General features: G+C 44.8%; 1 protein-coding gene across 1 annotated transcript; it reads right to left on the bottom strand.

Moving 5' to 3' along the window:
* Positions 1–1100: 1100 nt before the first annotated feature.
* On the bottom strand, positions 1101–25804 carry LOC142853062 (alpha-1,3-mannosyl-glycoprotein 4-beta-N-acetylglucosaminyltransferase-like protein MGAT4D). Its single transcript, XM_075977995.1, has 8 exons — positions 25711–25804; positions 19208–19363; positions 18056–18193; positions 15207–15340; positions 9751–9794; positions 6359–6463; positions 4180–4255; positions 1101–1193 (listed from the first exon to the last, which is right to left on the bottom strand). Exons 1-8 carry the CDS (start codon positions 25802–25804, stop codon positions 1101–1103), a joined length of 840 nt encoding a protein of 279 aa, XP_075834110.1.

Raw genomic sequence — 25804 nt, 5'->3', positions numbered from 1 at the left:
ATTAGCAAAGGTGCCTCCTGCTGCTGCCTGGGGCGACTGACAGCAGCTTCCTGGAGGAACAGGAAGAAACACCTGACTCTGTAGACCAGCTGGCTCCTTGCTGCAGCCTAGAGCTGGGCTTACAGGTGCAGTCATCGTGCCTGGCTTGGGACACACGTGTGTGTGTGTGTGTGTGTGTGTGTGTGTGTGTGTGTGTGTAAGGAGCCCAGATGCCGGCCGTGGGTGTTGTTCCTGAGACAGCGTCACCCGGTTTTATGGGAAAGTCTGTCACTGAAATCAGAGGCCCCCCACCCATCTAGGCCAGCAGGTCAGTGGCCCTCATGTGTCCCCCCACCTCCATGTCACTGGCTGTGTGTGCCACCAGGCCTGGCTTTTCCGTGGTTGCTGGGTATGAAACGCAAGTTCTAATGACCTTCTGGCAGGTACTTACTCCTATGCTGTCTCCTCAGTCCTCAAATGCAATTAAAATGTATTGTTTGTCTGTTTATTTTTATTTATTGTGTGGGGGTGTGCATGCATATGTGCACGCTGGTCATGTCTTGGCACGTGAAGGTGCGGATGTACATGTGTTTACATGCACGTACAGGCCCTCGGTTGCTCTCTTCCTTGCTGAACCTGGAACTCACTGCTCAGCTCTTCTCCTTGTCCACTTGCTCACCATCTCCCTGTTCCACCTCCCAGGGCTGGGGTTGCAGGCGGCCTCCGCATCTGCACAGCTTTGACACGGGTTACGGGTATCTGAACTCTGGTCTTCATGCCTGTGCAGCAAGTACTTTTGAGCCTCACAAGCAATTTTAAAGAAAGCATTTTTAACCCATGCTTGAGTGAGGAACCCGAGGATACAAAGGGGACTGTGTTTCATTCTTGTGTGTGACTCTATAAAGTATTTCTGTCTCTACTGATAAGAAAATAGGCTCAGAGAAGTGCAATTGTTTACCAAAGTCACACAGCAGTCAGTGGCAGACTTTGGCAAGGCGCCCAGGCATTCTGGGAAGGAGACATCTGTCTGCTCTGCCCACCAGAGGCTGAGGTTATCCCAGGTGTGTGTGTTCCTTCATCGCCTCTGCCCTGTGACCTGCAACTGGACCTGGCGTCTGTGCTTAGAAGAGGCACAGAAAGGGAGATGCAGATGCACAGGCAGGCAGGGATGTGGCCAGCATCTTCTGCAGCGTGGGGAATGGAAGCATGTTGAGCTAGATGGAAGGGTGAAGAGGAGAGAGGACCTTCAGGGAAGTGAAGGCTGGTTTGTGCCAAGCAGGAGAATGAGGAGATAGTTTCAGCCCAGCGCCCAGCGGGTGCTCAGCATGCATGGCCGCTGGGCGGATGCGGGAGGAGAGCGGAGCTGGTGGTATGCTGGGACTCAGGGACCATACGCCCCATGACCACTAGGCAACAGTCTGGGGTCTCCCCCACTCTGACCTGAAGTCCATGCCAATTCCCTGAGCCCACCTATGTGTGTGCCTGTCCTAGGCACACTGAGATCACGCCATCTGGCTGGGGACGGGCACGGATGGAAAGTGTACCAGCTGTGACCAGGTTTCTCCTCACTAGGGCCCACACTTTGGCTGATGCCCACCTGCCGGTCTCAGCCTGGCATTCAACCTTTGCCATCTGGTCTGGCAGTTTGTTTAGCTCTGCCCTCATGGGACTTTTGCCCCAAGCCATGAGAGCGCTCATTGACCCCAATTTGATTTGATTTTTTCCCCCTCTCACCTTGCTTTATGCTGTCTGAACAATGGTTCTACAGTGCCCAAGATGGAGCAGCTATGAAAACAGGGCTTAAGTTAGATTCCCCCAGCCAGCCTGTTCTGTGGCTGCACTGCTCTGGAGAGGCCCAGAAGCGAGGGTGGGCGGGGCTTCGAGGGTGGGCGGGGCTTGCTGGCTGCTAGCCTGGTTTCAAGGGTTGGAGAGTCAAGCAATCAATATTGATTGACTTGGCTTCATATTAGAATTATAGAATTTCAGTGTCAGCAACAATGCCTAAGTCTATAAAGTCCAGTCTGGTACGAACATAGAAAGAAATAGATAGCATCCCAAGAGACTAGCCCAGTTCAGAGGGAACTTCTTTTCAAAAAAAAATCTTTTAAAGAAAGCCACAGAAACATAAATATGAATGCTTTTGCAACCAAGGAGAGACGAAGATAAAAACCAAGTAGGTGAGCTTCTGAGATAACCAAACCATCAGAAGAGGACTGGCGAGGGCAGTGGGAAAGGAGCTTGTTGAATGACTAACCTTAAACTTGACTCAGCTAGGAGCCCAAGGACAGGGAAAGAATTTCCTTGGAGAAAAGCAATTGTTAAGGAAGATAAGAGATGAAGTCACAGAAACTAAAGCCTAGCCTCCTGAACATCATATATAGACAACATGTCAAGAACTCTAGAGATAAAACATACAGTTAAACTACTTGCTAAGGAAAAGCAAAGTGATGCAAAATTCATTTCTGTTTTACTATAATATTCAAAGAAATTTCCCATTTAGTTCATTTTCTTTGAATTATAAATTTTAATAACAATTTCAAAGAAAAAATGTTGTGAATCCGGAAGTGATAGAGATTAATTCCACTACTGCTAAGCACGATATAACTAAAAAATGATAGGAGGGGTCACCGCTTTACAGTTTCATTTGCACGGGATTAAAATTTAATGCGAATGTACTCAAAAGCTCACGGTATTCTTGAAGCTCCTGGTAAAAAGTAAAATGATACCAGCTTATACTATCACCATTATCCTCTTCAGACCAACAGTTTTGGTAACCCTTGGACACAACAGCAGCGCAAGCTAATCTTTGTGTGCCAAAGCAACAATAACTCAAAAAAAAAAAAAAAAGGAAGAGACACTCATGAGAAGATGGCAAGAGGAAGCTCTGCTGTCCTCAAATGCCACTGGAACTAGACTGTCTGGAAATATGGTGAGATGTTTGGGGAGTCTTAGTCAACCACGAGTCTGACCCAGTAACAAGAAAACAAAGGAAACACAAGATTACACTGTAGCTTGAAAACGTTGTGTTTTCAGAAGAAAACCAAAGCTAACCAGCCAGCTTTGAGCTTACAGAAAATGTTGGCTCAAAATGTAAAATTTAGCACACCGGTTATGTGGTCTGTTTAGTGATCTCTGCCCATCCCCACCCACCCCTGGCCGGTCAGAAGGATGATGGCGGGAACCTTAGAAGGAAAGCAGGTGAGGCAAAAGCTATCTTTCTTGATTTTACAAACACGATGTGAGATCCTTTGACTAAGGCGTTTCCCACATCAATCACATCAGGAGGGCACAAACAAGAACCGCTGTCCCAGGATGGAAAGAACCCCGCTGCAGCTGACATCCCTCTGCTTCGCCACTGCGCAAGAGGAGCTGTTTTCTTCCAGTCTCAGGAAAGATCTTGCTCTCAGCTTGTCTCTCGCTTCTCCCCGCCCTCTATTGATAATTCTGAAACGTTTTCCTCTGTGGTGAGGTTTGTGCTTATTACAGGACGCATGCCGCTGCTATTCGGCAATCTGAAGTGACTGGTCCCCATGATGGACTCACTTCTACAGCGTCACCGAGGCAGTGTGGAACAGAGTCATCACACAGTGAGAGACCGGGTGTGGTGGCAATCTGGGTGGGTCCTCGGCACGGCCTACAATAAGGCTTAGACGTGCGCACAGGGCGATTTCCATGTCTTCCCAGGAGCTTTACAGTTTCTTTTTTTTTTCTAAAATGTTTTTCTTTTATTTTTGAGATTTTAGTTATATAATACCCCATTCCCTTTCCTCCCTCAAAATGCTCCCCAAAATCCTTCTTTGCTCTCTTTCAATTTCATGATCTCTTTTCATTAATTGTTGTTACATGCATGTACACACACACACACACACACATATCTTCTTAAATATAACCTGCTTAGTCTGTAAAATTTTACTTTATGTATGCTTTGGACTAACAGTTTGGTACCAGGGAGCCAATAAACATATCCTTTTTTTGGGTGGGAGGGATTCTTTTTTGTTTGTGCCCTCTAACTTTAATTCTCTCTGCTACAGCGAGCACAGAAAGAAGATATCATCAATCCTTTGGGAATATTGATTTCCTAAATATTTCCTATTTGCTTGGCTACAGATTAGGGCAGAGCAACCCAAGGAGAAAAGGAATTAAAGGAAAGATTGAAACAGTAAAGCTTCCGTTTCAAATTCATGTATACCAAGTTTTCACCTGTAAGTAATACGTGGCCTTGGGTCGGGCATACAGCATCAAAACACAAAAATCCAACACTTGTTTCATTTGCCAACTAAAAATAAAGAATAAGATCTATTAATGTTCACTATAACAGATTAATTTATAAGCCTATTCAGTAATTGAATAGCACCTCACATTTCTGATGTAATGATACAGACAGAATAAAAGGGAATATATTTATACTAAATATATATATATGTATATTTAGTATAAAGTTATCCTAAAGAGCTTCTCTATTCCTCTGCTCAACTAGAACGAGCACAGACCAAGCATTTTACATTTTAGCTAAATTTTTATTTAGGCAATAAGTTACTGTCGGCTTGACAAAAACTAGAGTCCCTTAGGAAGAGGACCCTCAGCTGAGGAAACGCTTCCATCAGATTGGCCTGTCGGCAACTGTGGGGGTGTTTTCTTGGTTAGTGGTTGCTGCTGGGAAGCCCAGTCCAGGGTGGGCAGCACCACACCTGGGCGGTCCTAGGCGGTAGAGGAAGGTAGCTGAGCAAGAGCTGGAGATGAAGCCAGTAGGCGGCCTTTCCCCATTGGTTACTGTTGCTGCTCTGAGTTCCCGCCTTGGCATGCCTCAGGGATGGACTGTGGTGTGGGACTGTGGGCAAATGCACTCTTTCCTCCGCTAAGGCGCTTCGGTCAGTGTTTCATCACCACGACAACAGCAAACTAAGACAGCCTTTCTTCATCACATGAGAGTATTATTGTACTTTATCAGCAAGCAGGGTACTAGGCCATGTCCTGCAGGTACAAGACACAGGCAGTTCTTGCCCTAGGGTCTCACTGACTATTAAGAGATTGTGCCGGGCTAAGTCATTAACAGTGAAGATCTTTGTACAAGATGGGAAGAGCAGAAAAGTGGAACAGAGAAAGCCAGGGTACGGCATCCAGCTGAAATAGGGTGCCCAGGTGTGGAGGCGCTAGCCTCCTCTGCTACAGAGCATGGCGGGTTGGGGCTCCCAGAACAGGGGTGCCAGGATGTCTTAAGACATGTGAGGAGCACTGGGCTTGATCTCATATGGAAGACAGGGTCTTCTGACCACAGGAAGTGAGTCTGAGACGGCAGACTGAGCAAGAGAGTCCGTGCCAGAGCGGGCCTGAGTCAGGCCACAGTAGAGGGATGGAGGAGGGGTGAACGGCGCCCAGGCTTTCCAGGGAGGAGACAGAAGAGGAAAGGCTGCAGGACAGCAAAGGTCTGGGCAACTTCCAGAGTCGGACACTAATAAGGATAAACAAGAACGCTTATGTAGTTTGAGAGTCAAACACACCACATATGATATAATACCGTATAATATGAGCATATAATAGGTTCTCAGGGAAGGGACTTCCCCTGAGATTCCTGGCAAGCCTTTATCTTTATTTTTAATTAATTAATTAATTAATTTTACATGCCAACTGCAGCCTCCCTTTTGCCTCCTCCTGCAACCCCTCCTAGTCCACCCTTTCTCTGTATTCACTCAGAAAGGGGCAGGCTTCCAATGGGCATCAGCAAAAATTTTTTTAAATCAACTCAATACATTCCCCATACTACTGTATTTATTATACAATATACAATCATTTTACTACGTACAAAAGTTTCCACTTCTTAATATTCTTTCATAAATGCTGTCACGTTTTGTTCTTATAACTTCCAAATGATCTGGTTTGTCTACTAAACACTGTGTACATATACTATTCCATTGAACATATCGGCAAAATTGAGGCAATTAAGGGGAAAGGGTCAATTTACCTGTCTAAAATGACGAGGGCATGGAAAGCTGGGAGCAGGTTCCAGGAGCCGTGAGCTCCACTGCCGGGCTCCCCGCCTTCCTTCACTGTGTGACTGTATTTCTGCTCATCACTGTCTATAAACAGGAGCAGATCACCCTCAGCGGGGTGCTGGCAGACGCTGCCAACCGACTCAGAATGGGCAGGATGGCCACTCCTCATGGGTATCATCTGTATCTTCTGCCTGTTTTCATGGAATAATACTATGACTGATTTCATGCTACCAACTAAATGTCACTGGACGAGGGCTCAAAATGTGATTCACAGGCAACCGTTGCAAGTCAGTAGGAACTGGCTTCCCCGTATAACGACATTGTGGGTCATTATCTCCCAGACGTCCATCCCAGGACATCAGTTCTTTCAGGTCCATTCTTTGACCTACCTTTCTGAGTCCTCCATTGTTTTCTTGCCCAGTAATCCACTCGGATAAAAAAAGGTGGGTATTGAAATGACTTCCAAGGACCCAGATTGCACCTGTCTTTTGAATCTAGAAATAGAAGTATAGGGAGGTTGAACGCCCAATATAGTTGAATATCTTAACTTACCAAAGTAATGTAAATGCTTAAAAATCCCTTCTTTATGCATGTCCACATAATGTACGGATTTGGATTATCTCACAGGTTGCTTCCTGATACCAATAACATACAAGTACTATTTCTTAGCCAAAATATTTATAAGCTAATGAAAGATATATTTTTGAAAAAGACTAAAATGTATGGGCCAGCAAGATGGCTTAGTGGGTAAAGACACTTATCCCACAAGCCCAGTGACCCAAAGGCCATCTCTGGAGCTCCCATAAAGTGGAAGAGAGAACTGATTATCCCAGAGTGGTCCACTAACCTCCATGCCCAAACTGTGGCATATATGCCCCATAGCATGAACACAGAAAAATAAATAAAAAACTTGAAAATTAGAATGCAAAATATAAAATCAATTTCCCACAGGATCATAGATACTGTGAATTTTCTTAAGCTAGTCAAAGGCATCCTTTGACAGTCAGGAGGAGCGAGAACAGTCTACAATATGGAAGCGGCTGGAAGGAAACCACTGCCAGCTGCGGCGGCTTGTGCGGCAGCTCAGTGCAGTGGGTCAGTGCCTCAGTGCAGCAGATCACTGCAGGGGCTCCCTTCGGAGGCTCACTTTCAGAAAGGATAATTTCCATTTTTACTAAGAGCCCTGCTCAACAGCAGTGGAGCTTCTGAAGTTAGGCTAAATGGCTAGCTAGGTTTGGCCTGACTCGCCTCCATTGCCCACTGGGCTGTGTGGACGTGTTAACAGTGGCTATGGCTGGTCCTCCTGCCTCTGCCTCCAAAGGACCAGGATTATATAGTCTGCTGCTCCATCCACCTTCTAGTGTAAATTTATAAGGATGAATTCTAGTATTTCCTCAGAGAGTGGAAGCTACTGGTAGAGGAGAACAGACTGGGGAGTTATGTTTGGCTGAAAATAAAGATAAGTAACAAAGTATCTAATTTTAAAGTGAAATTATATACCTTAGAGGCATATATAGGAGTCGCGTGCAGTAGAGGCAACTGAAGATTGCATGAGATTTGAGCATCCAGAGTCTGGGAAAATCTTGGACAGTGGAGGCTAATAGGAAGTTTACACTGCAGACAACACCCACATCCTCCTAAGGCACCAAGGTCAAATAACTTCCCATTTGGTGGGCTAATTCCCCTTACTGATGGAGAGAGATTTAGTCCTTTGTAATCCTGGGTGGTGACAGTTTGCTAGGATCTTTTTGAAACATTTCTGGATTATGAGTTCATCATAAGAAGACTCGGAAGTGGCTATTCCAGAATCGACAGCCACCACTATAAACCAACAGTCCCCTTCATAGTAATATGTAAGGGAAAACTGTGCAGTGATATGGTTTTATATAAAATACAGCCACGTTCAGTCCCAATAAGGTTTTATGTATATAGCATTAGAGCTTTAAAATTTATTGAGCAGTTCCAAATTTATGATCAATTAAAATCTAATATCCTTCCTCGTTAATCCAGAAGATCTGGACAAAATGCTTTAGCTAAATGGTATGAAATTAAACATGGATTGAAATTTATACATTCATGTTAACTGAAATGTAACAGTTGAGAAACAATCACTTAGAAAAATTTGGGGGTTAGGGACTGAACCCAGGAGTGCTAACCAAACACAGTCCAAACCGCACCACGACATGTTGAACTCATTTGTTCTTCAGTGTGTTCTTCTGAATGACGGAGCTGAGCTGCGGAGGTGGCTCACAGGGTAAAACTGCATGCTGTTCGAGCATGACCACCTGTTTGGACCTCAGAATCCTCGGAAAACCAGGCAGGGCTGTGTTCATTCCTGGGACCCTGGCACTGTCGGAGGGCAGAGGCAGGAGCATGCCTGGGCTTGCTGGCTATCAGTCTAGCTCCAGGTACAGCTAAACACCCTGTTTGAAAGGAAAGGCTGAGAGCGATAAAGCAGGGTGCCTGAAATCCTCCCCTGGCCTCTGCATGCATACACACACACACACACACACACACACACACACACACACACACACCCCACACTGCATACAAACACACCACACTGATATACATACATATTAACTCACATAAAATAAAATAATTGATTTATCGCATTGTCACAGTTTAAAGAGTAACCACTCAAAGTGCCCTGCATTAACATCAACACTATTACCAACACTAGAATCGCCTCTGAAATAATCTCACATAATTTTCTTATTTTCTTCATTTCAGCTATAACACACAGCAGTTTTTGAAGCCACTGATTTTCACGTGTGTGCTGTGTTTGTGTGTGCTCCTGTTGCTCTGCGTGTGTGCAGAGGCCTGGGGCTGACGTTAGCTGTTTTCCTTGGTTTCTCTACACCTCACACACTGAGGCAGGGTAGGGTTGCTCTGTCTTAGAGAGCTCTCCAACTCAGCCAGCCTGAGCAGCCAGCTTGCTCAGGGGTTTCCCTCTTCACCTCCTACACGCTGGATTACAGGGGGGCTACTGTGCCCACATGGCATTTTTTTTAATGTGAGATCTGAACTCTGGTCCTCAGGCTTGCAAGGCAAGTGTTTTACCAGCTGAGCCATCTCTGCAGCCCCCACTGATGGTATCTCTGAAACTATAGGGCAAATCCCAAGTGGTTGCATACAAGGGATAACGGTTTTCTTTTTCCTTTTTGCTTGTGATCTTGACAGTTCCCCACCCACTTGCTTTTGCCTTATCCATGCCAACTACTTCGCAGAGTCAACCAAGGCAGAAGGCGCCACTGCTGGGTCTCTCCTGCTTTCCAGGCTCAGCTCAGTGGCCAGGGCTATGGCTCTGGTCAATAGAAAACTGCAAATCCCTTAGCGTTGTACAGCATCTCTCCACGGCTTATCCCACCTCCCTATTTAACCCCAAGTATCTGTGCTCCCAATGCACTTAAGGTTCCAAAAGTCTTGCACATTGCTCTTTTGACCTCCTGCCTTTCAGATGCAGTCTGTGCCAGGCACCAGCACTTTGCTCTTATCTGCCCCAGGAAGTCTACTGCACCCGCAGAGAGGGCTCATCCCTTCCTCCCCCCATCTGCAGGGGGACTCAGACACAGCAAGGAAAAGTGAATCCCAGTGAGAAGTCTGCAAACTCCGGAAAAATTCTGTGCTCAACTTTACCACAGATTAGACAAAACCACAGGCTCATCTTCTGTGGCTCAGAGTCACTAAAGAGAATACAATCAATAAACAGTAAAGACAGGAAAGAGTACAATATAAAAATAAAGAGCGGATGAGGTTGAAATTTATCAGAAAGTCTTACTTTGTTTTAACCATGTCGACGACATAGTTCAAATAATCACCAGTCTAAAAGAAAAAGAGAAATCACTGAAAATTAAGGATGCCTCATGGTTTTATCGACACAACACTTTTACTACATGGAATTTATGTGTGAAATTTCAACATGACCTAATGATTTCTAGTGATTTCACTTTCTAGGAGAAAATACAAAATATACATATTTATTTTAAAGAACACTTACTTGAATACAGAAACTACTGCACACTTCTCTTGTCTAAAGTTTATGACATTAATACACAATTCTTTATAGTTTTACTCAAACTTTCAAAATGAAAGCGTGATTACCATCATGGATGAGGGTGAAAAAGAAAATGATGCCATTGTTGGGGAGACCTACACCCCAATCTTCATTACTGGGCAAGATGTCTTCTATAAGCTCTCATTCATTATTCATCTCTCCCCTCAGAGCTCAGGGATGACCCTGCCCCAAGAGGAAGTGGAAAAAGTGTGAGGGCCAGAGGGGATGGAGGACACCAAGAAAACAAGGCTCTCTAACATGAGCAAAGCTCACAGAGACGGAGGCAGCATGCCCAGGGCCTGCACAGCTCTGCACCAGACCCTCTGTGTCTATATTCAAACTTCCAGTTTAATGTTTTTTATGGGATTCCTCAGTGTGTGAACGCATGAGTCTCTGACTCTTGTGCCTTCTCTTGGGCTCTTTTCCTTTTGTTGTTCTGTCTTGTTCAACTTTGATGTGATAGTTTTGTTTTATCTTATTATATTTTATTTTGTTTTTAATGAATAAATGAATGAACAAATAAATGAATAAAAACCTAGTGACTAGGGTAAAGGTTAACAACTGAACTTTTTTTTTTTTTCTTTTTTCTTTTGGTTTTTCGAGACAGGGTTACTCCGTAGCTTTTGGTTCCTGTCCTGGCACTAGCTCTTGTAGACCAGGCTGGTCTCGAACTCACAGAGATCCGCCTGCCTCTGCCTCCCGAGTGCTGGGATTAAAGGCGTGTGCCACCACCGCCCGGCTATCTTTTATACCTGCTGGAGAAGGTAAAAATCAGTTTTCTCCAATGGAGTGACACTGGGTTTATAAGTGACTCCAGGGTAGGCCTCATGTTCAGGAGTAAATGACCAATGTATGGTGGACTACACAGAGGTGTGTGTGTGTGTGTGTGTGCGCGCGCACGCGTGTGCATGTGTGTGCATGCATGCATGTGTGTTTGTACGTGTGTGTGTGTGCGCGCACGTGCGTGTGTGTGCATGCATGCATGTGTGTGTGTGTATGTGTGCTTTCATTTGGTGTTGTTTATTTGGGGGTGGTAGTCTTTAATTTTGTTTTCTTGGTTCGGGGAAGTTGTGGTTGTACTGGGTTTTTGTTCATTTTTGGAGACTTAGGGTAAGTATTGGGAGGAGGATATGGAAGGACTTCAGGGAGGGGAAGAATCTGATAAAAATATGTTTAAATTTAAAATTGCTTTAAGCAATAAAGAAGGATACATGTGCTTTAAAAAATAAATAAAATTGGTACAGACTGTGACTGCACAGAGCAGACCAAGAGGGGAGTAACCAGCTCCCCAGCTGGACAGCCCAGTCTCTAGTCCCTAGGCCTGGGGCAAAGCCCTGGCTCTGCTACCTGCCTCAGCTTCACTAGGTGGCCAGCAGGTAAGCCACCTGCAGGCAGACTGCTCCAGTATCCCCATATCTATCAGACCCTGCAAGCCTCGCTCTGCTCCCAAACACACCCATCCCGGCGACCTCAGGGGCTCTCTGAGGCACAGACCGCGGCTGCACAGACAGGACCAAGAGGAAAGTGACCAGCTTCCTAGCTGGACAGCCTAGTCTCCAGACCCTCAGTCCTGGTCCACAACCTCGGGCCCCTCTCCCACCCATCTCAGCTGTTCTAGCTGGCCAGCAGGCAAGCCTCCCTCAGGCAGGCTGCTCTAACCACCCCCCATTGATCAGACCCTGTAATCTACAAGTCCCACTCTACCCCTAAACCCACCCCTAACCCCAGTAGCTCCCTGAGATACAGACACCAACTGCAAGGACTGGACCAAGAGGCAGAGACTGCCTGTACCAATGGGAGGAAGAGATGGGTAGGCACAATGCAAGAATTCATTCAACAACCTAAGGAGCAGCACGGCAACACCAGAACACAGTGGTCATACAACAGGAAGACCTGAACATCCTAACCCAGAAGCAGAAGAAAACAACCTTTAATATAACTTTATGAAGATGATAGAGACCCTTAAAGAGGAAATGAAAAATTCTCTTAAGAGATGGAGGGAAAGACAGATAAAAATTTGGAAGAAATCAATAAATCTCTTAAAGAAAGTAAAAAAAAAAAAACAGGTGAAGCAACAGTTCAAATGATTCAAGACTTGAAAACTGAAATAGAGTCAAGGAAGAAAACACAAACTGAGGGAATTCTGGAAATAGGTAAACAAACAGGAACTACAGATGTAATCATAACCAACAGAGATGGAAGGGAGAATCTCAGGCATTGAAGATACAATAGAGGAAATAAATTCATTTACCAAAGAAAATGTTAAATCCAACAAATCCTTAACACAAAACATCCAGAAAATCTGGGACACTATGAAAAGACTAAACCTAAGGGATAGAGATAGAAGAAGAAGAACTCCAGCTCAAAGACACAGAAAACATATTCAACAAAATCATAGAAGAAAACTTTCCCAACCTAAAGAAGAATATTCCTATGAAAGTACAAGAAGCTTACAGAACACCAAATAGGCTGGATCAAAAAAAACCCAAAAAACAAAAATGTCCCCTCACCATATAATAATCAAAAAACAGAACATACAGAATAAAGAAAGAATATTAAGAGCTGCAAAGGAAAAAGATCAAGTAACATATAAACACAGACCTATCAGAATTACAGCCAACTTCTCAATGGAAACCCTGAAGTCAAGAAAGTCCTGGACAGATGTGCTACAGACACTAAGAGACCATGGATGCAATCCCAGACTACTATACCCAGGAAAGCTTTCTAACACCATAGATGGAGAAAAAAAGATATTTTATGACAAAAACCAGATTTAAACAATACCTATCCACAAATCCAGTCTTACAGAAAGTACTAGAAGAAAAGCTTCAACCCAAGAAAGTTAGCTGCATCCACAAAAACATGGGCAACTCACACTAGGAAACCCCAAAGAAGGGAAACACACAAACACTACCACCAAAAAAAAAAAAAAACCAGGAATTAACAATCACTGCTAGTTAATATCTCTTAATATCAATGGACTCAATTCACGTATAAAATGGCACAGGCTAACAGAATGGGTACAAAAACAGGATCCATCCTGCTGCTGCATATAAGAAACACACCTCAACCTCAAAGACAGACATTACCAAAGAGTAAAGGGTTGGAAAAAGATTTTCTAATCAAATGAAGCTAAGAAACAAGTGTGTATAGCTATCCTATCCTAATATCTAACTCAAACAGCCAAAAGACACTTAAGGAACTGCTCAACATCCTTAGTCATCAGGGAAATGCAAATCAAAACAACTCTGAGATACCATCTTATACCAGTCAGAATGGCTCAGATCAAAAACATCAATGATAGCATATGCTGGAGAGGTTGTGGAGTAAGGGAACACTCCTGCATCGCAGGATGGAGTGCAAACTTGTACAGCCACTTTGGAAATCAGTATGGAGGTTTCTCAGAAAATTGGGAATCAACCTACCTCAGGACCTAGCAATACCACTCTTGGACATATACCCAAAAGATGTTCAATCATACTCTAAGGAAATGTGCTCAGCTGTGTTCATAGTAGCATTATTTGTAATAGCCAGAACCTGGAAACAACCTACGTGCCCCTGAACTGAAGAATGGATAAAGAAAATGAGGCACATTTACACAATGGAGTACTACTCAGAGATAAAAAACAGTGACATCTTGAGATTTGCATGCAAATGGGTAGAACTAGAAAAAAAACCCACCCTGAGTGAGGTAACCCAGACCCAGAAAGACAAACACAGTATGTGCTCATTCATAAGTGGATATTAGGTGTAAAGCAAAGAATAACCAGCCTACAGTCCATGATTCCAGAGAAGCTACATAACAGGGAGAACCCTAAAAGAAACATGTATGAATCCCCCTGGGAAGGAGAACTAGTCAAGATCTCCTGACAAAATTGGGAGCATGGGGTGGGGAGAGAAGGGAGGGCAGAAGGGGAAGAGGAAGGGAGAAGGGAAGGGGAGAGGAGAACATGAGGGAATGATGGCAGAGATGGGGGAAGGACAGAGAGGGACAGCAAGGGAAGAGATATCTTGATTGAGGGAGCCATTATGAGGCTAGCAAGAAAACGGGCACTAAGGAAATTTCCAGGAATCCACAAAGATGACCCCAGCTAAGACCTAAGCAGTTGTGGAGAGGGTGCCTAAACTGGCCTTTGGCCTTACCCTGTAGTCAGATTGATGACTATCTTAATTGTCATCATAGAACCTTCATCCAGCAACTGATGGAAGCAGATGCAGAGATCCACAGCGAAGCACTGGGCTGAACCTAAAGTCCAGTTGAAGAGTGGGAGGAGCAAAAATATGAGCAATGGGGTCAAGACCATGATAAGAATACCAATAGAAACAGCTGACCTGAGCTAAGGGGAGCTCACCGACTCTGGCCTGACAGTAGGGGAACCAGCATAGGGTCAAGCTAGGCTCTCAGAATGTGGGTGACAGTTATATGGGTAGAGAGGTCTGTGGGGTCACTGGCAGTGAGACCAGGTGGAAGGGCCTTGGTCCTGCCTCAAGTGATGTGTCAGACTTGTTACTCCCCATGGGAAGCCTTGCCCTCCCTGAGGAGTGGATGGGGTTGGTGTGGGGGGAAGGTAAAAGGGAGTGGAAGGAAAGGAGGGAGTGGGAACTGGGACTGGTATGCAAAATGAGAAAAGATTTTTTTTAAAAAAAATTAGTAAAAAAATAAAATAAAATCAGGATGGTGACACACACCTTACAGATGTTAAGACAGTTACAAATAATGTCTAGAACAATTCACAATTTCTCAGACGTAGAATTTAACAGGATTTACCAGAACTTAATAATGCGTATACCAACATTTTATTGAGCTAGGAAGATCTTATCTCTATAGTAACAGTTTTAATACTCTATTTGAAAGTTACAATTACAATTAAGTTATTTAATTTATAATTAAATTGAATAATTTTGTGTTTTGCTGAATAAAAGAATCCTATGTTAAATAGAATTTGATTTTAAGAGTCATGTGACTCTCACATAAGATTCCTGTTTACACACATAGTTCTCAGTGGTATCGAATAAGTACTAAATATTTCATCTAGATTCTAAGAGTATCTGTGGGATACTTCCTTTAAGTGCAAAAAAAACCCCTACAAAACAAAACAAAACATGATGGGATAGAAGCTGCTGCTCAGGGCTTTGGAGGCTACAGAGACGGATGAGGGAACCTCATTTCCCATACATACATCGGCAACAGAGATAATCACCACGGAGTCCTTCTCTTCTTCAGGGGTCATCCTGGACAGGACAGAGGTCAGCGTTTGCTTCAAGTAGGTGTAGTTCCCTCTGTCAACGGTGGTGATTCCCAGTGCGAAAGACACTGCGGACAGAGGCACAAACATGGAGGAAGTCATGCTTTACCATCAGACCATGCTTGCCCACGCCTGTGAGCTGGTCTTACACTTGCCTTTTAAAAAGGAGCGTTTGAGCCATACTACCAAAATACTGTCTGTGCCCTGACTTTCATCTTCTGCTGTTTGCAGTGGACTGTGAATAAGTGCTCTAGAATTCAAACTGTTCTTCTGTTGCAGAATCTTGTTGTAGAGAAAACTTTTGTTAATACAGCTAACTCAGTATACTTCCTCCCACAATCTCTGGTTCTCCCGTCTTCTTCCTGAAGAGACAGCGGAGTCCCAAGTGGGAAAGACACTCTGAAATGTTGTCATTTGTGGAAACCATGAACGAAGTCATTTCTAAACGGTTTGATGGAGTAAATATGTATCTCAGATGACTTTAGGTACCTGTAAGGAGTAAAGCATCAAGACGCACAGGACCCAAAAGACCTAGGCAGGAGCTAAGCTTTCCTGGGTATCTTGTCACCCTCACGTCTGACTGTGTAAGGGCCACACCAACCTTTTCAGCTTTTGATTTCCCCACTGTTTATGTTTTTTATATTTAGTTTGGGCTATCTTTATCCTTCATGCCTAATATTTTACAGTTCCTATGTATTTTTTCCTGTTTCTACTGTAAGCAGTAGCGCGCGCACACACACATACCATTCAAAATGCCCTGAAGGCTCTAAAGGGGGATTCTGATGGAGACAGAGGTATCTACAATGTGATTCCTCTAGTCTCAGTTTCACGGGTCTAAGTTAGGGTAGATAGTAATTAGCCTCACTGCCCTGGGGTCTGGGGACTAAGCAGAGTAATGGAAAAGGTTTAGTTTGGGTGGGGGGAACACAGTTAAGAATTTAGTAGATGCTAAATGATGCTTCAGAGTTCCACTACCTCCACGCTCCAGACTTTTGGCTGTTGTGCCATGCCGTCTCCGTCGCAACTACTCAGCTCTGCCACCGTAGCGAGAGCAAACATACATGAACAGGGCTGTATCCTAGCAAAAGTTATGTAGAATCTGACAGCTGGGGAGACTGACCCGAGTTGGCCCTCGCCCTGGAACAAATGAGACTTGTGTCAGACATTCTGAGACTTGGCTCGGTGTCTGCTTCTCGCTGCAGTGCTGTGTTTTGATCCGTTATGTATGATGGGCTTGAACTCATGCTTCTATGTGGAATAGTGATGCATAGCTGTAACCCCAGCGATCCGGAGGTAGGAAAAAGGCATTATGAGTTCAAGGTCAGCCTGCGTTACTGATGTGGGATTCCCCTCTGTATGCTGTGAATACCATTGGTTAATAAAGAAACTGCTTTGAGAGTATAGCAGAGCAGGGCAGAACAGAGATACGCGGGGAAAACTAAACTGAGTGCTGGGAGATAGAAGGCGGAGTCAGAGAGACACCATGGAGCCGCCAGAGAGGAAAGATGTCAGATGCCACCTGGAACCGTGCCTGTAGGCCACAAGCCTCGTGGTAAAATATAAAATAATAGAAATGGGTTAATTTAAGATGTAAGAGTTAGCCAGAAATATGCCTAAGCTATTGACCAAACAGTATTGCAAATAATATAGTTTCTGTGTGATTATTTCAGGAGTCTGGGTGGCCGGCAACAAACAAGCAGCCTTGCTGGTTGTGGTGGTGCACACTGGTAGCATTTGCTGAAGGAGGCAGAGGCAAGAGGATCACAAACAAGCAGCCTCCTTCAACAGGTTACACAGTGAGATTCTGTCTAAAAAGAAAAAAGACCTAAAACCATGAATAAATAAACAACCATCCTCTCTTTGAAACCCATCTTTGCTGATATTGGTCATAAGAAGGTGGGAAGAATAGGACAACCACAGGGTAACAACAGGCTTGTCCAAGCAAGGAAAACCCTTTGTGGGGCACTTAGAAGATGCTTCATGTGTACTGGACATACGTCATAGATGTTCATGTGTACTGGACCTATATCATAGATGCCCCATGTGTACTGGACATATGTCATAGGTGCTTTGTGTGTACTGCACATACGTCATAGATGTTTGTGTGTACTGGACCTATACCATAGATGCTCCATGTGTACTGGATATATGTCATAGGTACCTCGTGTGTACTGCACATATGTCATAGATGTTCGTGTGTACTGGACATACACCATAGATGCCCCGTGTGTACTGGACATATGTCATAATGCCTCTGTGTACTGGACACATATCATAGATGCCTCATGTGTACTGGACATACGTCATAGATGCCTTGTGTGTATCTGACATATGTCAGTTAATTTTCTAAGCATCTGTAATGAAATTGAACTTAAATTCAAGTCACTAAATGTAATGATTACTTTTTCAAAATTCACACCTAATGGCTAGAAGTCTACATAGTAGTATCTCACACCTTCAAATCTAAAAGCTTGGCCATAAAATCTGAGGGATTTCTTGGAGGAGGGGGAAGATGGGGACCATTGAGAAGGGGGTGGATGAACAAGGGACGGTAGTGAGGGGACAAATATGACCAAAGAGAGATGATAAACACATGTGCATACACACGCATAACACACACACAAAATGACGCACACACAATGACACACATACACAATACACATGACGCACATATATCCCACAACGAAACCCATTATTTTGTATGCTAACTGAAAATTTAAGATATAGATGCTTCCCCAAATCAAAATACTTGAACTCAGTTTCCCAATTCTAACTGTTCTTACCGCCTGCTTTTCCTCTGCTAGTGGCTACATCCGGGTAAATTCTCTCCACTGCCCTCAGATGAGGGAGGAAGAACTTCAAGCCTTCGAATCCGTTGGGACGTATTTTACTCTCACCCAGTCTGCTCACTTTCCTTTCAACTGGAAGAGAAAGGAGGGTCCCTGAGTTCACAGCAATATGTTTTTAAAATGTTTATTTGTGAGGTAGAAGTGGGGGCTGTACACCCTAGCATGCATGCATGTGTGAGGTGCCTGCTGGGGCCTGAAGGTGGTATAAGGTCCCCTGGAGCTGGGGTCACAGCTCCTGAGGCAGGTGCTGGGAGCAGAGCTCTGGTTCTCTGGGAGGATGAGAGGCACTGGGAACTGCTGAGCCATCTCTCCAGCTCAATGCAACTTCTTAAAAAACGAAGGATAGTTAATTCAGCCACAAACTTAGTGCTCAAGGAAAGATATGCAAGTTATTGTTATCATAATTCTATATGGTAGAGTTCAGTGGTTACTGATGAGTATCTATTTTAAACCAGTGTTTAATTTCAGCCCAGCACTACGAGCTATACCAGAAACAAGCAAAACTGCCAGTCCTGGACCTAGGGGCATGGATAAAAAGGGCTGTAATCTGTGATCTTGCTACTTTGATTGATATCCCTTGGTTAAAACTTGTAACTTTATAATTTTTTGTAGCCCCTTAACATTCAGCAACTCTATTTTCACCATTCCCAAATAATCCCTTCTACAGTTTTGAAAAAGGCAAACAAAGGAGGGGCTCATATTCGTAGTAGCAATGTCGGAGAGATGGGGATGGAGAAGATGGACGGCCCCTCGAACACACGGTGGGGAGAAGGGTTGCCTGCTGGTTGCCCAGAGGTGTGTGAGAGAAGAGGGATGCCAGCTGATGCCAGCTGCTGACTGCTTCTGTGAACTGATCGTGGATGTGGTAGAACCCAGAGAAAACATGAGGAGTCACTGTCACGGTGCAGACGGGGAAAGCATATCATCCGTGTGTCTTCCCTGAGCTCTGCATGTCTCACAGTAAAACAGCGTGTGAACTGGACTGTGCACTCGGGGGAAAGTGACCTAGAGTCAGAAGCACCCAGGTCTAAACCCCCGAGTTCATGGAAACAGATGACCATTCACAAAGGCAAAAGCAGCACGCACGGAAGTCTGACGCGTTTGCGATCTGGGCGATTTCGTACTTCATTTGGTTCAAGATTTGCACTAGATTTTGGCGATGATTTTCACTTTCGTTTTTTAAACGTAGCATATTTTTCTTAAACTCCGACATGCGGTTTCTGCAATTAGTTAGTTGATTGCCTGCAAAGGAAGCAGAAATATCTAGTTTACACATGTAGTGGGCAAAACGAAGTTTTCCAATAACAAAGGGGTTGTATATCGCAGTATACATGGGGGTTGTACATGTAGTCCACTATATATGAGGGTTATACATACATGGCACTAACATGGAGGTTGACACACATGGCACTATATTTGGATTTGTACATATATGCCACTATATGGGGATTGTACATAGACATAAGTGAATATATATCATAATATACATATAGCATATACAGATGGCTAAAAGAACAAATTGTTAAAAAATATCCATAGTGAGAAATGATATTACCAATGATCATTTTTATCTTTTACTTTGCGTTTTATGTTTTCCAAATTTTCCTTATTATGAATATATTCAATTTGTAATCATAGAGAAAACCCACTGGCCTTCCTATAAATGAATGTTTAATTGTTTCTCTGTGGAGCTGGGCGGTGGTACACATGCCTTTAATCCCAGCATTCAGGAGGCAGAGGCAGGTGGATCTCTGTGAGTTTGAGGCCAGCCTGGTCTACAAGAGTTAGTTCCAAAATAGGATCTAAAGCTACAGAGAAACGCTGTCTCAAAAAATCAACAAAAATTAAAAAAATTTACAAAGAGTTTATCTGTGGAAAGTCGAGGATGTTGCTGTATGGGGCTTGCCTAGCACACACTGGGCTCTGAATTCCAGACCCAGAATAAACAAAATATAAAATAAAACCACAATGACCAGGAACATAGTTGGGTCTGAGGATATTCAACACGGGCAGGCATAGAAGCCAGCTAAGGAGGCTGAGGTTGCTTAGTCATGAAGGAGGGAATCATCCCAAGCACCATGTGAGGGGGGCACCGCACGTTGGTTAGGTATCTTAGTTAGGGTTCTATTGCTGTGAGGACAACACCCTAGAGGAAGGAATTCAGAGCCACCTACGAAGTTAGAGAAGAGGTTCTCACGGACACCTGTTATCTCACGTAAGCCATCCTTCTCCATCCTTCTCAGCATTAACACGTCCGCATTGCCCTTCAAGGCAGTTAAAAGATGTGTCAGGGTAAATGAGGACCAAGAAGCTTCTAACCACAGCTTTCTTGTTACCATTGTTAGAGGTTAGTAGGGAGTGAGTCAGAACTGAAAAAAAAATCTTATAGGTGTGCAAAAGGCAGGATGTTTACTGCAATTCTACTTAAAAAATTCAGGATGCAGAGGCAGGGGGATCTTTGTGACATGTGTTCAAGTTTGCCTGGTCCACACAGTGAGTTCTGGGTCAGGGCTATGCACTGAGGCCTTGTCTCAAACAACCACTACCGAGTGTTCGGTACCTTGCCGTATATGCTCCCAGAGTCTTGCCTACTTCTGTCTCTCATTTTACCACATAAATATCAGGGAAATACAGGGAGATAACTCAGTGGATGGTTTGTTTTATATCAGAAAATGTGGATTTCTGTGGCAAACAATCCCCTTTTTTCTCCCTCCCCTTCCCTCCTTCCCTCCCTCCCTCCCTCTCTTAAGGCCAGTATGCTGGCTGAGCAAGAAGAGAGACTCTGGAGCAGACACTTTAGAACAAGACCTGTGTGTGTGTGTGGGGGGGTGAGTTTACGAATTCCCAGGGTCTGAGACAGTGACTTCCTTCAGCTCTCACACAGACGGATGAATGAAGCAAATGAATTTGCCACATAGGAACTGATCTTAGTGCTTCTTGGGCTGAATCGTGTTTTCATCAAAGAACTGAACTGCCCAGTGCCCATTTCACGGGTAGCGTCTGAGGTGTAGCCGTAGTGTACAGTGTGGAGAATTCCCTGGATAACTGTCTCTGCCAAATAAACCGTGTGTTGGAGTTGTTACCTTGCAGGTGATGCAATCTGCCTGAGACAGTCCCCTAAGGACCAATTTGGTCCACATGAAGAGAGAGTTTTCCCTGGAGAGCACTATTCACAGAAACAGGCACACAGAGGTGTTTAAAGACATAGCCGACAGTTGGCCCTGCTTCTTGTGTAACCTCTGTGGGGAGTCCAGGTATCCCTGCTGTAGTAAGGAGCTTGCAGTGCTTACCTAGGCACCCAGGCAGTGAGCAGGGACAATGCTGTACAGAATCAGTGTGGGAAGTTTGAGTTAAACAGCAACTACAAGCGTTGCTCCACTGAGCATCCTTGTGGAGCTGTGAGACAAAGCCCAGTTTATATGAAGAGTGGACCAAAGTGACTTTTTTTTTTTTGGTTTTTCGAGACAGGGTTTCTCTGTAGCTTTGGAGCCTGTTCTGGAACTCCCTTTGTAGACCTGGCTGGCCACGAACTCACAGAGATCCGCCTGCCTCTGCCTCCCGAGTGCTGGGATTACAGGCATGCACCCCCCCCAAAGTGACTATTTTTATGTAGATTCTCTCTCCATAGCCCTGGATGTCCTATAACTCTACAGACCAGGCTGGCCTTGAACCCCTAACCCACAGAGATCTGCCTGTCTCTGTCTCCTAAGTGCTCAAATTAAGGGCATGCACCACTATGCCTGGCTAGTGACTTCTATCTATTAAAAGCAAACAAATAAACAAAAACTCCAAGGGCCTGGCAGGATGGCAGGAAGCGCACTTACCACCAAGCTTGATGCCCTGAGTTCAATCCCTGGAACGTACATGGCAGAAGAAGAGAACTGACTCCCAAATGTTGTCCTCTGACCTCCACACCTGGACCATACCTCCCCAATAAATAGATGAATGCAAAAAAAATGTAAATAAAAGGCTCCAGGGCCGGAACTACAGCTCAATGGTAGATTCCTTACCTAGAACAAATGCTGCCAAAAATAATTTTAAAAATGTAAAAAGTTCCTGATATGGTCCTAAGTATCGCTGGTTCCCACTTTTCATAACAGAGGCCTTCGAATTGCTCTCAGATTTAAAAAAAAAAGGATAAAACTAAGTGTGGGAGCACACAGTCAGCACCCAGGATGTTGTGGGATATTTGCACACTGTGTGAAGATGTATTTCTGTATTGGTGTAGTCGGGAGGTATAGGCGGGACTTCCGGGCAGAGAGAGAACTCTGGGAAGAAGGAAGGCAGAGTTGCCAGCCAGATATGGGCAGGGAACAGAAGGTACAAGATGGAAGAGAGGTAACAGCGTGTGACAGGGTGTAGATTGATATAAATGGGTTAATTTAAGTTATGAGGCCTAGTTGAGACAAGCCTAAGCCAAGGCCAAGCTTTCATTGTTAATAATTAGTTTCCATGTCATTATATTTGTGAGCTGGTGGCCCAAATGAAAATCTGACTGCACCAGGAGGCTGAGGCAGGAGGACTGTGAGACTCAAGCCAGCCTGGCTGCCTAGCAGGACTGTCTCAGAAAGGGAAAGAAAGAGAGGAGTCCACATCTGCGTGTTTAAATTCTCTCGTGACCCCTTATGAAAACAGAGAAAGAAGTGAAAGTATTTTACATCTTAATTAATCCATTATATCTAGATGGTATTTCGTTGTGAAGGTAAGTAGTGGGATGTAGCATGAGTTCTAATTGGTCTTAATTGTAAAAACCCAGGGTTAGATATTGGGGTAAATGCTGAAAGATCAGAGGAGTAAAGGAACAGCCACTAGGGAGACCTTTTGCCTGTGCTGGATTCTCAGACCAAAGCGGGCAAGATCCTGTCCCCACAAATCCTCAGCTGAGAAGGGAGAGCATGTTTCAGATTGCTCCCTGCATTCTAACTGACAATGGTCAAATCACACTACAGTCAGATACCTTGAATTCCCCAGGAGTGGCCCTTTATCAAGACATGACAAACAGTACCGCGAGAGCTCACAGGCTGTAAGAGTGCACACCCACTGCCTTAGCCTTGGGGGTGCTGCGAGTGTGCCCACACCACCTGTCCCTTTCTCAGCACCTGTGGAAGGTGCCTTACTTTATTAGTAGGTAAAAAGATGCGTGTTCTTCTACATTCGAATGTGTGTGTTGCCCACAGGTGCACATGCGTGTGTGTGAACATACCGCAGCTCGTGTGCAAGTAAAGGACATGTGTGAGTAGGTTCTCTCCTTCTACGGCTTCTGGTCATTGAAATCAGGTCAGCAAAGTCCATTTACCTGCTGAGCCTGACCCAGTGTATGCTTTCGAGAGTCATCCCTACAAGTGGGCCAAGCTGTCGTGCATCCGTGTTCACTGCTGTAACTATTGCACTGATCAGAGTGCATCGCAACACGCTTTCACGTTGTTGAAGGATGCTTATAGGGATGCCGTGGATCAAGAACCTTTTATTCTGTCTTCTAATAAGTGTATTCAAGTACTCTCCTGGAATATATTGGATGCAAGCATTTTATTTAAACTACTAAACAATTTCCATGTGTATGTGTGGCATACCCCCTCCTGTTTGTATAGGTATGTAGGGGGATTTTCCCCTTCCAAAGAGAGTCCGGGAGAGATAAAATATGGTGCTCCAGGGTCAGCCTTTTCTCCCCCAATTCAGGCTGAGGCATGTTTCTCTGAAAATTGCAAACCATTGGACCTGATGAAGAGGAACAGGGGGAACAAGCTAAACCAAGAGAGACATCTGCGCACAGCTGCCGGGCAGGCAGGTTGAAGTGGTATAGATCTCTGGTTAGCTGTGGCCCGAGACAATATTGCAGGGTCACCACAAGCGTGCATCTTCTTGGTAAAGATTCCTAGTTGAAAGGGGCTATGGCAGAGGAACAGCTCATGGAGACCAGAGGGCACATCAAGGAATGAGTAGCCAGTTGGGAAACCCCAGCAAGACCCCAAAGCAGCCACAAATAAACCCACAAAGAGACAGCATCAGACGTCGGCCACAGAAGCATCAACTAGAGAAACCAAAACCACCCGAGACCTCGACTCCGACCTACCCCTCCCTCCTCGAAACCCCCCCCCTCCCACTCATCTGCTCCTCCCAGAAAGGTGCAGATGGTATTTGCCAAAGGCGGCACCGTGGTACCTTCCCATCAGAGGTCTTCTGCTATGTGACCTCATCCTCCATGCACCATGTAAAGGTTGGGGACCAGTCTGTGCGTCTACCCTGTGTCGCCTCCACAAGGGCGACATGGTCAAGTCCGATAATATCCTTCCCTGATGTGGGAGTGATTTCTTTCTAATCTGTTGCTTTCATTGATTGGTTAATTAATAAAGAAACTGCCTTGGCCCATTTGATAGGCCAACCCTTAGGTGGGTGGAGTAAACAGAACAGAAAGCTGGGAGAAAGAAGCTGAGTCAGGCAGTTGCCATGATTCTCCCACCCCAGACAGACACAGGTTAAGATCTTCCCTGGTAAGCCACCTCGTGGGCTACACAGATTATTAGAAATGGGTTAGATCAATATGTAAGAGCTGGCCAATAAGAGGCTGGAACTAATGGGTCAGGCAGTGTTTAAAAGACTACAGTTTCCGTGTAATTATTTCGGGTAAAGCTAGCCAGGCGGCGGGACGCAGCCTCGCGGCTCCTAACACTACACTTCCCTGTCCCCACCAACATCTGAGCTCATGCCGCAGTCCTAATGCTTTAGCTATAGTTGTTGTCCCCTTAAGCCCAGTGGAAACTCCTCAGAAAGGGGGGATTGTCGTCGATCCATCGCTTACAATGGAACAGCTACTGACTTGTTCACTCATTTACTCAATCATTGGGTTTGTTTGTTTGTTTGTTTTGTTTTCCAAAAAAGTGTCTGGCATGCTTGTTCTGTGCCATACACTTCTTTCTTGGACACTAGATTCAGATCAGGGGACAAAACAAGACAAGAACAGAAAAGTATCTTCACCTCCATTCACTGAGTTTAAATATTTTCAAACAAATCGATTATTAATACTATGAACTTAATTAAAAGCAAAAATGCTATCTGTCCATAAAATTTGTTATTTATTTATTTCTTGCGCCTATGTAATTCTGTCTGGCCTCGAACTCATAGAGATCTGCTTGCTTCTGCCTCCCGAGTGCTGGAATCAACAAACATCAGCTAATTTTTAAAGGGAGAAAGGACTAGGTGCTAGATCTGGCTGTCTTTCTGTGACTCCAAATTCGCACTGATAATATTTAAAGCTATTGGGAAAAGAGGAAAGGTGCTGGCGCACTTGCAGTGTCTGGAGGAGGAGATCTGGAAGAAGGAAGAGGAGATGAGAAGGGCCGCTTTGGAGGGACCTGCCAGCGCGAGGCCAGAGGGCCGGATCCATCAGCACGTGTCTCATGGTGGCTCCCAGGACCGGTTACAGCCTAACCGCCAGGGGACGTGGGGCTGTGCCCTCCATCGGTACAGCCCTGGGTCGGGGCATGGGACCTCTAGGGTGTCCCTCATCTCCCTTCCTTCCTGACATTGGCGGTGGGACTCCCGAGTGAGGCAGGATGGGGATCGACCGTTCCTGTCCCCGTCCCCCTCCTTACTGGTTTGGTCCATCTTGAAGATACAGAAATTGTAGAAGCAAAAGAGCAGGATCGCAACGAAGGCGAACAGCAAGTTCACGTTCTTTGCCTTCAT

Source organism: Microtus pennsylvanicus, chromosome 6 (genome assembly GCF_037038515.1).
Source record: "Microtus pennsylvanicus isolate mMicPen1 chromosome 6, mMicPen1.hap1, whole genome shotgun sequence".
Taxonomy (NCBI): domain Eukaryota; kingdom Metazoa; phylum Chordata; class Mammalia; order Rodentia; family Cricetidae; genus Microtus; species Microtus pennsylvanicus.
This window is presented reverse-complemented; position numbering and strand designations above follow the sequence as displayed.